The sequence below is a fragment of the Mizuhopecten yessoensis genome, unplaced genomic scaffold (genome assembly GCF_002113885.1).
Source record: "Mizuhopecten yessoensis strain PY_sf001 unplaced genomic scaffold, ASM211388v2 scaffold6697, whole genome shotgun sequence".
Lineage (NCBI taxonomy): Eukaryota > Metazoa > Mollusca > Bivalvia > Pectinida > Pectinidae > Mizuhopecten > Mizuhopecten yessoensis.
In genome coordinates, this window is record NW_018406679.1 from 295,342 (window position 1) to 308,622 (window position 13,281).

The 13,281-nt window shown below is 37.0% G+C and overlaps 1 protein-coding gene across 1 annotated transcript; it reads left to right on the forward strand.

Moving 5' to 3' along the window:
• The first annotated feature begins 511 nt into the window (after window positions 1–511).
• LOC110452473 (microsomal glutathione S-transferase 1-like) lies at window positions 512–8,529 on the forward strand. Its single transcript, XM_021501033.1, has 3 exons — window positions 512–714; window positions 5,075–5,169; window positions 7,966–8,529. Exons 1-3 carry the CDS (start codon window positions 589–591, stop codon window positions 8,204–8,206), a joined length of 462 nt encoding a protein of 153 aa, XP_021356708.1. The 5' UTR covers window positions 512–588; the 3' UTR covers window positions 8,207–8,529.
• The last annotated feature ends 4,752 nt before the right edge of the window (window positions 8,530–13,281 follow it).

Consider the following 13,281-nt stretch of genomic DNA (forward strand, 5'->3'; position numbering starts at 1 on the left):
ACATTTTCTATAGATATCTTATCCTTTATAAGCATGGGTGCCCAAACTACAACAGCGGTCTCTAGATATGGTCTTACAAGGGATTTGTATAGGGTAATGAACATTTCTTTGTTTACACAGCTAAAGGTCCTAAAGATCATTTCTACATACAATTGATTATGATGGGTTTATGGACCGTATGTTAGATGATGACTGGAGGCAACGTCATAATCCTAGTAACATGGATGATGTGTGTATGGGGTATAAGTCTGTAAGTATAACCTAGAAAGGAGATGATGTCAGAAGAGCTAGTCGGCTAGAGACTGCATTTGGGTACAGCAACAGACGACAGAGACCGATCCTAACACTTGACGTTACCAGAATAAACTTCCAACCGACCATCAACACTTATTCACTCGTGTTTTGTTACATATTGTTAAGATTTTCCAATACTTGTGTCAATAACACAAATGTATGTGTATAGACACGTGGAGCCCGGCGTTCTACTTTGTACACCCACTCCCCTACTCCCCGCCCCTATCGTGTTACACGTGACCCTATTCTGATATCTACTTTTTACAGGTGTAACACCGTACGAGCTCAAACATCATGGCTGATCAGGGACTAAACTTCGACAATCCGCTGTTCAAGCAGTTTGCGTTTTACAGCGGTGTGGTGATTGTGAAGACAATGTCGATGAGTGTGCTAACGGCACTTAATCGGATCGGAAAGTCGGTGAGTGAAAAAAATACATGCAATACTGTTACTGAACAAGGAAGGAACACAAAGGTGTCCGGGTATAGCGTTATCAGGTTATTTTGCCTTGTAACACGTATTCAACTAGTTAGGGAGCTTGATAGGGTAGATAAAGTTACATGACATATTGACATAATGCATGTATAAGTTAACGGAGAACGTCCACAACTGTTATTGAAAAATATAATATGCAGTCTATGCATGGTTTCATCACTCATAATAACTAATATAGAGCTTACATCTCAATTTGAGTGGACTCATGTATAATATATATAAATACATAGAAATTGTAACTTTTTACTTTTGCAAAGTGCGGATCCAAACATGTTTAACTGTTGTTACTATTTTTGCCGTGTTGCCGCGGATCGAGTTGCGAGTGCCGAATGTGCGTGTGGCGAGCTCCGAAGTAGCCCGTCTGCACCATACCATTTCTTACCAGAGAATAAGTTTATTGTAATTCGGAGCATTTTGTTCGTAGACAAACTTACTATTGCATGATTTATCACAAACTACGGCTGGAAATTGACATAATTGAGGAACTTTATCCATCACTATACAATCCTATATACTTCACTACCACAGGGACCTGAGAATGAGTATAGTAAATGAGGTTGACGTCAGCCTCATGCCGAAATTTAGCGAAAAAATGGCTGCGCTTCGCCAATCACACCACGAGTACCGGCACGTAAATGATGTCAACCTCATTAATATACAAACAGTGGCCCTATGACTGCGAAAAACTTCGAAACTCTGAAATGGAGTGTGCTTTTGGATGAAACGGAGATCATGTCCGCGGAAGGAGAATACATGTTATGTGTAATTCATCTTTCCAACAGTACTAAGCATTTCCCCGTACATCAGCTAGAACCTTTGTTTTGGATGCATGACAGTTAGGTGGGATCGACTTTTCGTCATCGAGAGCTTTCCACCCTTCTCGTATATATAATCATTGCGGTGGCATTTTGACCGAAAGTCAATATAAACCCCTAAAACATGTAAAATTACTCTGAACATTCTAGTTGAGGTCTAAGTATAGCTGAAACAAATTATCATATCCCTGTGTTCAGTACGTGTTAGTATGTGCGAAGATATAACTTTAATTTTAGATTGAAAAAGAATGTTATGCATTTCAAAATAGCCCTACAAACTTTTTTTATTAAGAATAATTTATCAAGTTAGAAAAAGTTACACATAGAACACACCATGTTGCCACTTTTTAGTTAGTTAACTAGCTACTACACGTCCTGCAACTGTTATGAAAGTGTGTCATCTCAGAATGTGTTTCTGCCCGCTAATTACTAAAACAGTTGCCTTTGTTGTTATAAGTATGCGAGTTACATCAGACTGACTATGATCTCAACATACAACCTAGATAGCATCTCATACAAGGTGATAAGGTTTTGTTTAAACATATTTTATTGCCAAGCAAATGGATTGGGCACAAGTTATCAAACTTATATTAAGCCCTTTCCTAGCAAATTACAAGCATATATTTACAATAGTACAACAAGATGGCAGAATTAATATACATATATACACTATTTCATTTTTAAATGCTTTAATTTATAAATTGAAATTATAAGAGAGAGACAGAGAGAGAAAAGGGGGGAAGGGGGAAGAGACAGGGGGGATAATAGTCTGTAATTATAATACATACATCCTCATCATTATTAATGTATGACATATAGTATCTTCCTCTTAGAGAGAGTGGATATTATGGTTCAATTGAGAGAGAGGGAGAGAGAGGGGACAAGGGGGGGGGGGGGGGGGTACTAGAATCTGTTAGAGTCACGAATGTATTGCTGAGTATGCATGAATATCGTTATGTTTTCCTGTTCCGAAAGAGATGTATCTCCAAATAGAAGTAGATTTAAATTAAGAGGCATGTATTCATTCAGTTCACGATAAAGCTTAATTCTTTGTTCGTTATATATATCACAGGTAAAAAAGAAATGGTGTGTGTCTTCAATAGGGAAGCCACATATACAACGTTGGTAATCAATGAGGTTAACACGAAACAGGTCACTTTTCAAAGTACTAGAACGGTTTCTTAATTTTGTATGCAAAATATTATTTTTCCTATCACCATAGAAAAAGGGGTTTGGTACAAGCGGCAAGTTTACGTCTTGAATGGCGTTTCTAAATGATGAGAACGTGGCACTACGTCGTATACTAGTAGGTAACTGGTTCCACAGTCTAACAGTAGAAGGAAAAAAGGATACGTTAGATAATTCAAGTCTGTTGTTAGGTAGGTTGTAGTTTTCAACGTTTCGAAGATTATAGTGAGAGTTATCGACAAGGGAAGGGAGTAGAGTGTTGAGATAGTTAGGGGCTATATTATTGTGGATTTTAAAAAATAATTGAAGTTTTCGACGGGATCTCCGATGGGCTAGAGAATCCCATCCAGTTTCATTGTATATAGATTGTCTACTAGTAAACGACGGTAAACCAGTGACAATACGTCCAGCTTCAAGTTGTAATTTTTCTAATTTGTCTGAATCAGTAATAGAACAACCATCCCAAAGTTCACAACAATATTCTAGAATAGGAAGTATAAATGATCTATATATTTTATTCAGTGTACGTCGGTTCAGGGTATATTTCAATTTACGGAGGACACTTAATTGTTTAACTACTTTTTTACATATATTATCAATGTGATAGGTCCATTTACAGTTAGCATTGATGAATACTCCCAGATGCTTATGGTTTTCAACAAATTCAATACTTACATTATTAAAGTTAATTTCAATGAGGTGATCAAGATCAATATTAGAAATAAGTAAAGCCTCTGTTTTTGCATGATTGAATTTGACAAGCCACTTATCTGCCCACAATTGTATATTTACTAGATCATTATTAATTTTTTGTTCAATTACTTGTGGTGATTTATCCGAATACAAAATAGAGGTGTCATCAGCAAATAGTTTTGATAGACTTTCTATATTATCTGTTATGTCATTAATATAAAGTATAAACAGCAATGGGCCAAGAACCGAACCCTGGTGATTAGGTACATGTCCCTATCAGCGGAGCATTCAACCAGTTACTGCAATGCTATGCACTATGAAGCCCTACACAAAAGGAGTTTCGTTTAGTGTGTTACGATACTATCGTATTTCGTAATATAATTAATTTAGGATGATTCATCAGAATTGCCTGTAATGCCTTTGAACATCATTATTTATTTTTCTCCTGCACTCGTAAATTATTAAGGATTCTCTCTAAAGGTACGTTTATAAATGATATGCAAGTACTGTTTTGTATGTGATGTCGTATAGTTGTGTAAATCGATGAATCGAAACATGGATGGGTTCCGATATGAGCGCCATTTTTCGCTATGGTTACATGACGTCATTATTCCGTCCTCGATGTCGTTTTGTCCATCATTGTGATTCGGTTAAAGTTTTCGGGAAGCAAATTGAATGTGAATACGAGATAATGACAAGTTATCATGGTTTTTATAAAATATACAATCATTTTAAGATCAACTGAAGGTATATAGAATATTTCACTCGGGCTAAAGCACTTCTGAATCTCTTGAAATATATCAATCATTCAACTCGAGCAATCCACAGGGTCACGTTAAAATCACACATATGCTATACTGATATTGGTCACAACACACATCATGTTTATGTGTGTTGTGACCCATAGCAGTATAGCATATGTGTGATTGTAACGTGACCCTGTGAGCAATCCGAGACCGTAGATGAGCTAATGTGGAGTTACGTTATACACAATGTTATTTGATATATTTTTGCTGGCGACTATCAACTTGATAATACTGAATTATTCATTGGGATATCAAGAGTGATATTTGTAACATTGTGAAACGATCCCTTTTTAAATCGACCAATCAGATCCAGAGCAGTAGGTGGGTGTTTAGGTACATCTTTGCTATATACACTAGGGTATTTACTTGACTACACTTCTGGTAACATTTTGTATAAATGTTTTACCATGTAATAACAGAAATTGGTGTAACTGCTTTGAGTATCATTTTCAAAATGACAAACAGCATGGTTGTGAATTGTGACATCATCAGAATATACGGCGCCAAAGGTTACTCTGTCAATGTACCATTTTGGTACAGTAACATTTTCGCACTCGCTGAAGAAACTCTAAAATATTCATGCTTTATCTTCTATTGGAAAAAAATACCGGTGATCCGGCATACGAGTGAAATATTCATGGTAATAAACTGGTAGACATCAAATATCCTCTACATATTTACATTATAGGACCAAACGGTATTATAATTATTAACGTGACCAATTATTTAGAATTATTGCCCTGAGTATACTTTACATGACGTTATTTCCGTTTCTGCCTCCAGGTGTACGCTAACCCCGAGGACTGTGCCATAGGGAAGGCTATGGACAGGAACTGTAAGCCAACATTAACGGACCCAACCGTGGAACGCATCAGAAGGTAGGCACCGAGGTCTGTGCTGGTATCGGACCACTGATCACCAAACCTAATCCCACTCATTACTGCGAAACTAAAGAGTTCCTTAGCTTGGTTTGGTTGGGTTTGATATTGTTTTAATAACGTCCTATTAACATCATAGGTCATTTAAGGATGTGCCTCGATGTGTGTTGTACTGGAGACATACTTGCCTCCTTGTAATAGCGCGGTCTCATGGGAATTCCATGCCGAAGGCACCCAGCACAGCATTCCGCCTGGTCACATCGTTAAGCAGGGAATATCAACTACCATTTTTAAGGACTTTGGTATGTCCCGGTCTGGGGACAGAACCCATAGTGTCCCTCTCCTGGGCGAACGCTCAACATTAGGCCTACAACCAGAAGTGAGGTATTGCCAAACTAGCCGCTAGGAAAGCAATGGTAGTTAGAAGAAAGCAATGGTAGTTAGAAGAAGGGGAAAAAAATAAAGATCCCAAATGTTGCAACGGGTGCAGAAGATTTATTTTGGTTGCTTTTGTGTTCCCAAGTAGAGGGCGCAAAATTCCAAATTCTGCAGGGGTTTTTCGCATAAGTCGCCTCTCACGATACATGCAGTGGGTAACAGCAGGTGTTTTCACATGATCCCCGACCTGCAGCTGTGAGTTGTTGGGTATAGCTTGATTGAGTTTGTAGAATTGTAAATTTCATCTTCCCTATACTCTATATTGTAAGCATAAGCATCCATTTTTGTTATTTTCGTTTTGGCTCTGTGGGTCAAGGAGTAAACAACGTTTAATGCAAAGTTCATGTTGGGATTGTTTCGTCTAGATTCTCGGGATAGTATGTCCTTTCTCCTGTGACAATGAGTATTGTAACCTTTAGCCAAGGATCCTCTAGATTCATAGTAAAATAAAGTTAACATGAATGACAACTTAAATAAAAGTTATGAATTTGCTTATAATATTACATGCATTATTATATTATCAAATATCGCAGAAAGCAAAAGGCCCTGCTTAAGGTTTGATAGTTAAATGGCTGAAGCAACAGGTATACTCTAAAGCAAAGGGTGAAAATTGCCAGGACATGCTCTAATATAACATAAATGAATTAAAAAAATATTTTGTTAATTTGAAAGTATGAATCACAATGGTGTTTAATTGCTCTATGCTTAAAATCGTTTAAAGATGGTGACGAACTTACGTCATTTGGAAGTAAACAATGTGACTAGAATAAAAGGTTGTCTTGTGCTTAGGAATGTACAACAAGTTCGCGTCGCGTAGCTCTGGAATTGACACTGTTTACATGCATGTTTAAAATGAGAACATACTTAGTGATTTCAAGGAGCGAGTCCGTTTACCCATTTGAAGGTCATTGACTTTTATAATTCATACACACATTTTTATAGGTAACCTTTTTTTAAATACAGAAAACATTTCTTTCGACGGAGTTTCAAACGGAACATTTAAAATAAAGCGTGCTGCACGTTTTTTATTGTCAGAACACAAGTGTTCCACTTTCTTTTAATCATGTTCTAATTTCATTCTGACAATATAAACTGTTTTACTAGAAGCAGACAGTGCTGAGTCATCTGCGTACATGCCTGTTCTGTAAGCCAATGGTAAATTTCATTATGAATACTGAGGGACCAAGGATTGATCCCTGATGTACCCCGTGGGTTATACTGTTGGCCTCAGACAGATTTCCTAAAATGGAGACCTTTTGATACCGATCACTGAAGTAAGATTTGAACTATGATCCAGCAATGCCATCAAATTGATATATTTTCAACCAAGGTTGATCAAGGCCTTCCTAAATTCCTTAATTACAAATCAACATTAAACATATTACTATAATTCCATAGTTGTTACAGGATCAATATAAACATAAACTTATAAGAATATAAGAAGTTGTGCATGTTATCATAAAATGTGTATTTATATGTCATGATCTCATTGTGTTAAAAAAATGTTACACCCAAGAAGAATTCAAAGACTAGAAAGATACATTGTATCCCCTTAACTGAGTTTGGGGACTTACATATTGATGTTCCTGCGTTTCCTATTATTCATCTTTCTTCCGTCAATATTTTCCCTCAGAAGCTACTGTTCGAAACAAACTGTGTATGAAACCTGTCAGGAGTATTAATATGCAACGTAAATGTGCATAACCTAATTTTTTCCCGGTCAGACATCAAACATGGCCGTCGCGGCTTCTGATTGGTGGAGACTTTTTGGCCCGTAATTTTTGTCTTATTTTGTAGGTTGCAATTAAAAAAAAAAGAAGAAGTTTTTATTGTTTTGATGACACTCTTTAAGTGTGAAAAAACTGTATAGACTTTTTTTACAAAAAGGCTAAACTGACTTCTGATTTATCAAAATTTAGATATTCTAACCAGTCTTTCGTTAAATCATTGAACAAGGCGGCGTCTGATGATTGGTCGAAATTGGTGTATTGCAAGATTTTTGGATGTAGATGTATTATGACAATGTGAGCTATTTCTGGTGCATCATTTTCTTCTACGGAGAGAGGGCGGGGGCTTGTGTAATGGGCCGCATTACAGCTAAAACCTGTTGTTTTCTATGAAGGGAGATATCTATCTTAGTGAGACATAGTATATATCATTCACCGGCGTCTTTACTACTTTTTGTATTGTCCAAAGTGTTCTGAATGTAATAGACTCCCTCTGAGAAGCCCCCTGTCACCATCATTAGCTACCAGATTTTGTTCCTCGTACATACTGGGACGAGACATTCTTACTTCTCCCTACACCAGAGACACTTTTTCAATGTGCGACAGATTATTTTTCTTATTTTTTTTCCAGGTGTCATCTGAATGATTTAGAAAACGTGATTCCCTTCTTTTTGATTGGATTACTATACGTCAGTAGTGGACCAAATCCAGCAACAGCTCTGATGTACTTCCGGATCTTCACCGGATGTCGTCTCCTGCACACTGTCGCCTATCTCTGTAAAGTACCCCAGCCTTCGCGTGCACTCCTGTTTGGCGGGGGACTTGTTGTGTCATTGTGTATGGCTTTCGATGTCATACGCAAGGCCTGTTAAATGCTCTAAACGGTTATAAAACAGCAATACTATTTTTTTCATAAAATATATCTTTTTTTGTACTACTGTTTTGACAGTTTGACATTTTTAACGGTTTAATTTTTTAAATTCTAAACACAGGATTTCATTCAATGTTAGTCTGTAATTCGTTCTGATATAATGGCATTTATGTTAGCATTTTGTCCATGTTTAAACATTTCTCGTTAATCGTTTGTTTCTCTTGATTGTAATGAATGTTTCGTTTAATTCTCTGCTCGTTACATTAATTTCATTGGGATGAGATAGGATGCTATACAACAGTTGTGTAAAATAAAATCATTAACACATAATTTTTTGAATTTGTTTGTATCATAACAGGCGCGGATCCATTTATTTCAAAATCGTTGGTGCATCTGAGAGATAGTTTTGTGTTTGTTTATATCATTTTTATGCTCTTTTTATTTATTGTTCTTGACAATTTGATAGTATTCGTCCTTTTCGTAAGAAATATTCAACGACAAAACAAAAATACGAATAATGCCAACGGGAAATAAGAAAACAACAAAATAACGAGGGAACGAAATGGAACAATTTAAGCGCTGTTTCGTTCTTGTATATCTGACAATTTAGAGGTGTTACCGTTATACTTGTATATCTGACAATTTAGAGGTGTTACCGTTATACTTGTATATCTGACAATTTAGAGGTGTTACCGTTATACTTGTATATCTGACAATTCAGAGTTGTTACCGTTATACTTGTATAACTGTGTATTCAGTAGTGTAACCGTTATACTTGTATAACTGTGTATTCGGTGGTGTAACCGTTATACTTGTATATTTGACAATTCAGTGGTGTAACCTTTATACTTGTATAACTGTGTATTCAGTGGTGTTGTTATAATTGTATAACTGTGTATTCAGTGGTGTAACCTTTATACTTGTATATTTGACAATTCAGTGGTGTAACCGTTATACTTGTATCACTGTGTATTCAGTGGTGTAACCGTTATACTTGTATAACTGTGTATTCGGTGATGTAACCGTTATACTTGTATGTCTGTGTATTCAGTGGTGTTACCGTTATACTTTTATATCTGACAATTCAGTGGTGTAACCGTTATACTTGTATCACTGTGTATTCAGTGGTGTAACCGTTATACTTGTATGACTGTGTATTCAGTGGTGTTACCGTTATACTTGTGTATCTGTGTATTCAGTGGTGTAACCGTTATACTTGTATGACTGTGTATTCAGTGGTGTTACCGTTATACTTTTATATCTGACAATTCAGTGGTGTAACCGTTATACTTGTATAACTGTGTGTTATACTTGTATATCTGTGTATTCAGTGGTGTAACCGTTATACTTGTATGACTGTGTATTCAGTGGTGTTACCGTTATACTTGCATAACTGTGTATTCAGAGGTGTAACCGTTACACTTGTATAACTGTGTATTCAGTGGTGTAACTGTTATACTTGTATCTTTGACAATTCAGTGGTGTAACCGTTATACTTGTATCACTGTGTATTCAGTGGTGTAACCGTTATACTTGTATGACTGTGTATTCAGTGGTGTTACCGTTATACTTGCATAACTGTGTATTCATAGGTGTAACCGTTATACTTGTATAACTGTGTATTCGGTGGTGTAACCGTTATACTTGTATATTTGACAATTCAGAGGTGTTACCGTTATACTTGTATAACTGTGTATGCAGTGGTGTAACCGTTATACTTGTATAACTGTGTATTCAGTAGTGTAACCGTTATACTTGTATAACTGTGTATTCAGAGGTGTTACCGTTATACTTGTATATCTGTGTATTCGGTGGTGTTACCGTTATACTTGTATAACTGTGTATTCAGTGGTGTAACCGTTATACTTGTATAACTGTGTATTCAGAGGTGTTACCGTTATGCTTGTATAACTGTGTATTCAGTGGTGTTACCGTTATACTTGTGTATCTGTGTATTCAGTGGTGTTACCGTTATACTTGCATAACTGTGTATCCAGAGGTGTAACCGTTATACTTGTATAACTGTGTATTCAGTGGTGTAACCTTTATAATTGTATAACTGTGTATTCAGTGATGTAACCGTTATACTTGTATAACTGTGTATTCAGTGGTGTAACCGTTATACTTGTATATCTGTGTATTCAGTGGTGTTACCGTTATACTTGTATAACTGTGTATTCAGTGGTGTAACCGTTATACTTGTATAACTGTGTATTCAGTGGTGTAACCGTTATACTTGTATATCTGTGTATTCAGTGGTGTTACCGTTATACTTGTATAACTGTGTATTTAGAGGTGTTACCGTCATACTTGTATATCTGTGTATTTAGTGGTGTTACCGTTATGCTTGTATAACTGTGTATTCAGTGGTGTTACCGTTATACTTGTATATCTGACAATTCAGAGGTGTTACCGTTATACTTGTATAACTCTGTTTTCAGAGGTGTAACCGTTATACTTGTATAACTGTGTATTCAGTGGTGTTACCGTTATACTTGTATAACTGTGTATTCAGTGGTGTTACCGGTATACTTGTATAACTGTGTATTCAGTAGTGTTACCGTTATACTTGTATATCTGACAATTCAGTGGTGTTACCGGTATACTTGTATAACTGTGTATTCAGTGGTGTTACCGTTATACTTTTATATCTGACAATTCAGTGGTGTAACCGTTATACTTGTATAACTGTGTATTCAGTGGTGTAACCGTTATACTTGTATATCTGACAATTCAGAGGTGTTACCGTTATACTTGTATAAGTGTGTATTCAGTGGTGTAACCGTTATACTTGTATAACTGTGTATTCAGTGGGTTTCATGTCGAATATAGGACCTGCATTATCAATCACGAATGACAATTGGGTGTACATGTTATATATTTTGTGATACTGAACGGGGAATTATGTACTACCTATGTCAGTTTTCATGTCAGTAGCTTGTGACGTGGACAAGGAACAGGTCCGTGTATCTTCAGCCTCGTCAGTGTGACAACACACGACCCTGAGTCGTTATTACAACACCCAGATATGTGTCGCTATGACAACACTCAAACCTGTGTCGCTATGACAAACACATATACGTGTTGCTATGACTCACACACGTACGTGTTGCTATTAACACTCACAGATGTACGTGTTGCTATGACAACGCAAACACGTATGTATTGCTATGACAACTCGCCGGTGTCGCTATTTATACATTAACTTAAACTTTATTAGCAAACAATTTCTGCAGCCAGGCTTAATGACAAATAACGATAGCATTTGGAGCAAGATTTTGTTTTTATAATAATTTTGAAATATAGATGTCCATCACAAACATAAACGTAGATTGTATTTTGTAACCCCAACAAATATTTCATTATTAAGTGTACATGAAGACAGCTAGTTCTGTCCATATATCAACTAGATTAATTTTTCAGCGTTGACTGGTGTAAACTGAACATTATATTGTACTGAACAACATGTGACATTTGGCGCAGCACGTGTACATTTGTTTTAGTGTACCGATTGTTCATTTGTTTTGGTATAGGACGTGTACATTTGTTTTTGTATAACACGTGTACAATTGTTTTTGTATAGCACGTGTACATTTGTTTTGGTGTAGAACGTGTACTTTAGTTTTGGTGTAGAACGTGTACATTTGTTTTGGTGTAGCACGTGTACATTTGTTTTGGTGTAGCACGTTTTGATATTCTGGTTTAGTTATTAGCTCACCTGGCCTGAAGGATCATAGTGAGCATATGCCGTGGCGCAGCGTCCTTCGTCCGTCGTCCGTTGTCGTCGGTCGTCAAGTTTTTCTTTAAAACGCATCTCCTCCTAAACATCAGAGAGGATTTCAACCAAATTTAGTCTGAAACATCAGTAGGGATGGGCAATGATGTCTTTAAATAAGATTGGTTCGACCCCTGAGGGCAGGTGGGCGGGGCCCTGAAGGGGAACTTAGCTAAATTTGCTTTAAAACGCATCTCCTCCTAAACACCAGAGAGGATTTCAACCAAATTTAGTCTGAAGCATCACTAGGGGAGGGCAATCATTTCTTAATTAAATGAGGTTGGTTCGACCCCTGAGGCCAAGGGGCAGGGCCCTGAAGGGGAACTTAGCTAAATTTGCTTTTAAACACATCTCCTCCTAAACGCCAGAGAGGATTTCAACCAAATTCAGTCTGAAGCATCAGTAAGGGAGTGCAATCATTTCTTAAATAAATGAGGTTGGTTCGACCCCTGAGGGCAGGTGGGCGAGGCTCTGAAGGGGAACTTATGGTTTTATATATAAAACCAGGTGAGCGATACAGGTCCAATGGACCTCTTGTTATACACGACCCACCGGCCGTGTTAAACTGGTGTTAACCAGGATATAGTCGAAGTGTCCAAATCCTTACACACATACACATACTGTCATATACAAAGGCGTAACTGAACCGAGACGATCTATCTGTGAAAACAACAACATGGCCACTGATACAGGACTGACATTCGACAACCCCGTGTTTGCCCAGTTCGCACGTTATGGCACTGTGTGTGTGTTCAAGACGATGCTAATGAGTCTTATAACCATTAAACAGAGGTTGAGTAGGAAGGTAAGGGTTTTACGTCATATAGAAACGCTAGAAATGTGGAAGACTTTCAAAATGAGGTGACAACAGCATAATGCAAAATTCATAAACATATCTTAAACACAAACTTTCATTGTATGATAACTGAAATACAGAGTCATTTTACAATGCTTGTTAATCATAGTATGGTATAATACACTCATAACTTGATAAAGAGTGGCATATATGGTATGAACCGGTCAACTGTGATGTAAATGCGTTACTGGTTTGTTCTGTTAGAACCTTAGCTTGTAAACGAGTAATTATGTTACACGTAACTACTAGTATGCTCTAAATCCGCAAGATAATTATCCCACCTACATCACACCGTGCATTACACTGTAAGGTGACTCGGAATGACATCCCATGACCTATTGACCTCTGTATCCGTATCTCAAGTATCAATAAAAACCTTCCTCGTGGCTCCCCGTACATGAGTGACGTTTTGATATGGAACGTGAATCTAAAACACGGTTTCACG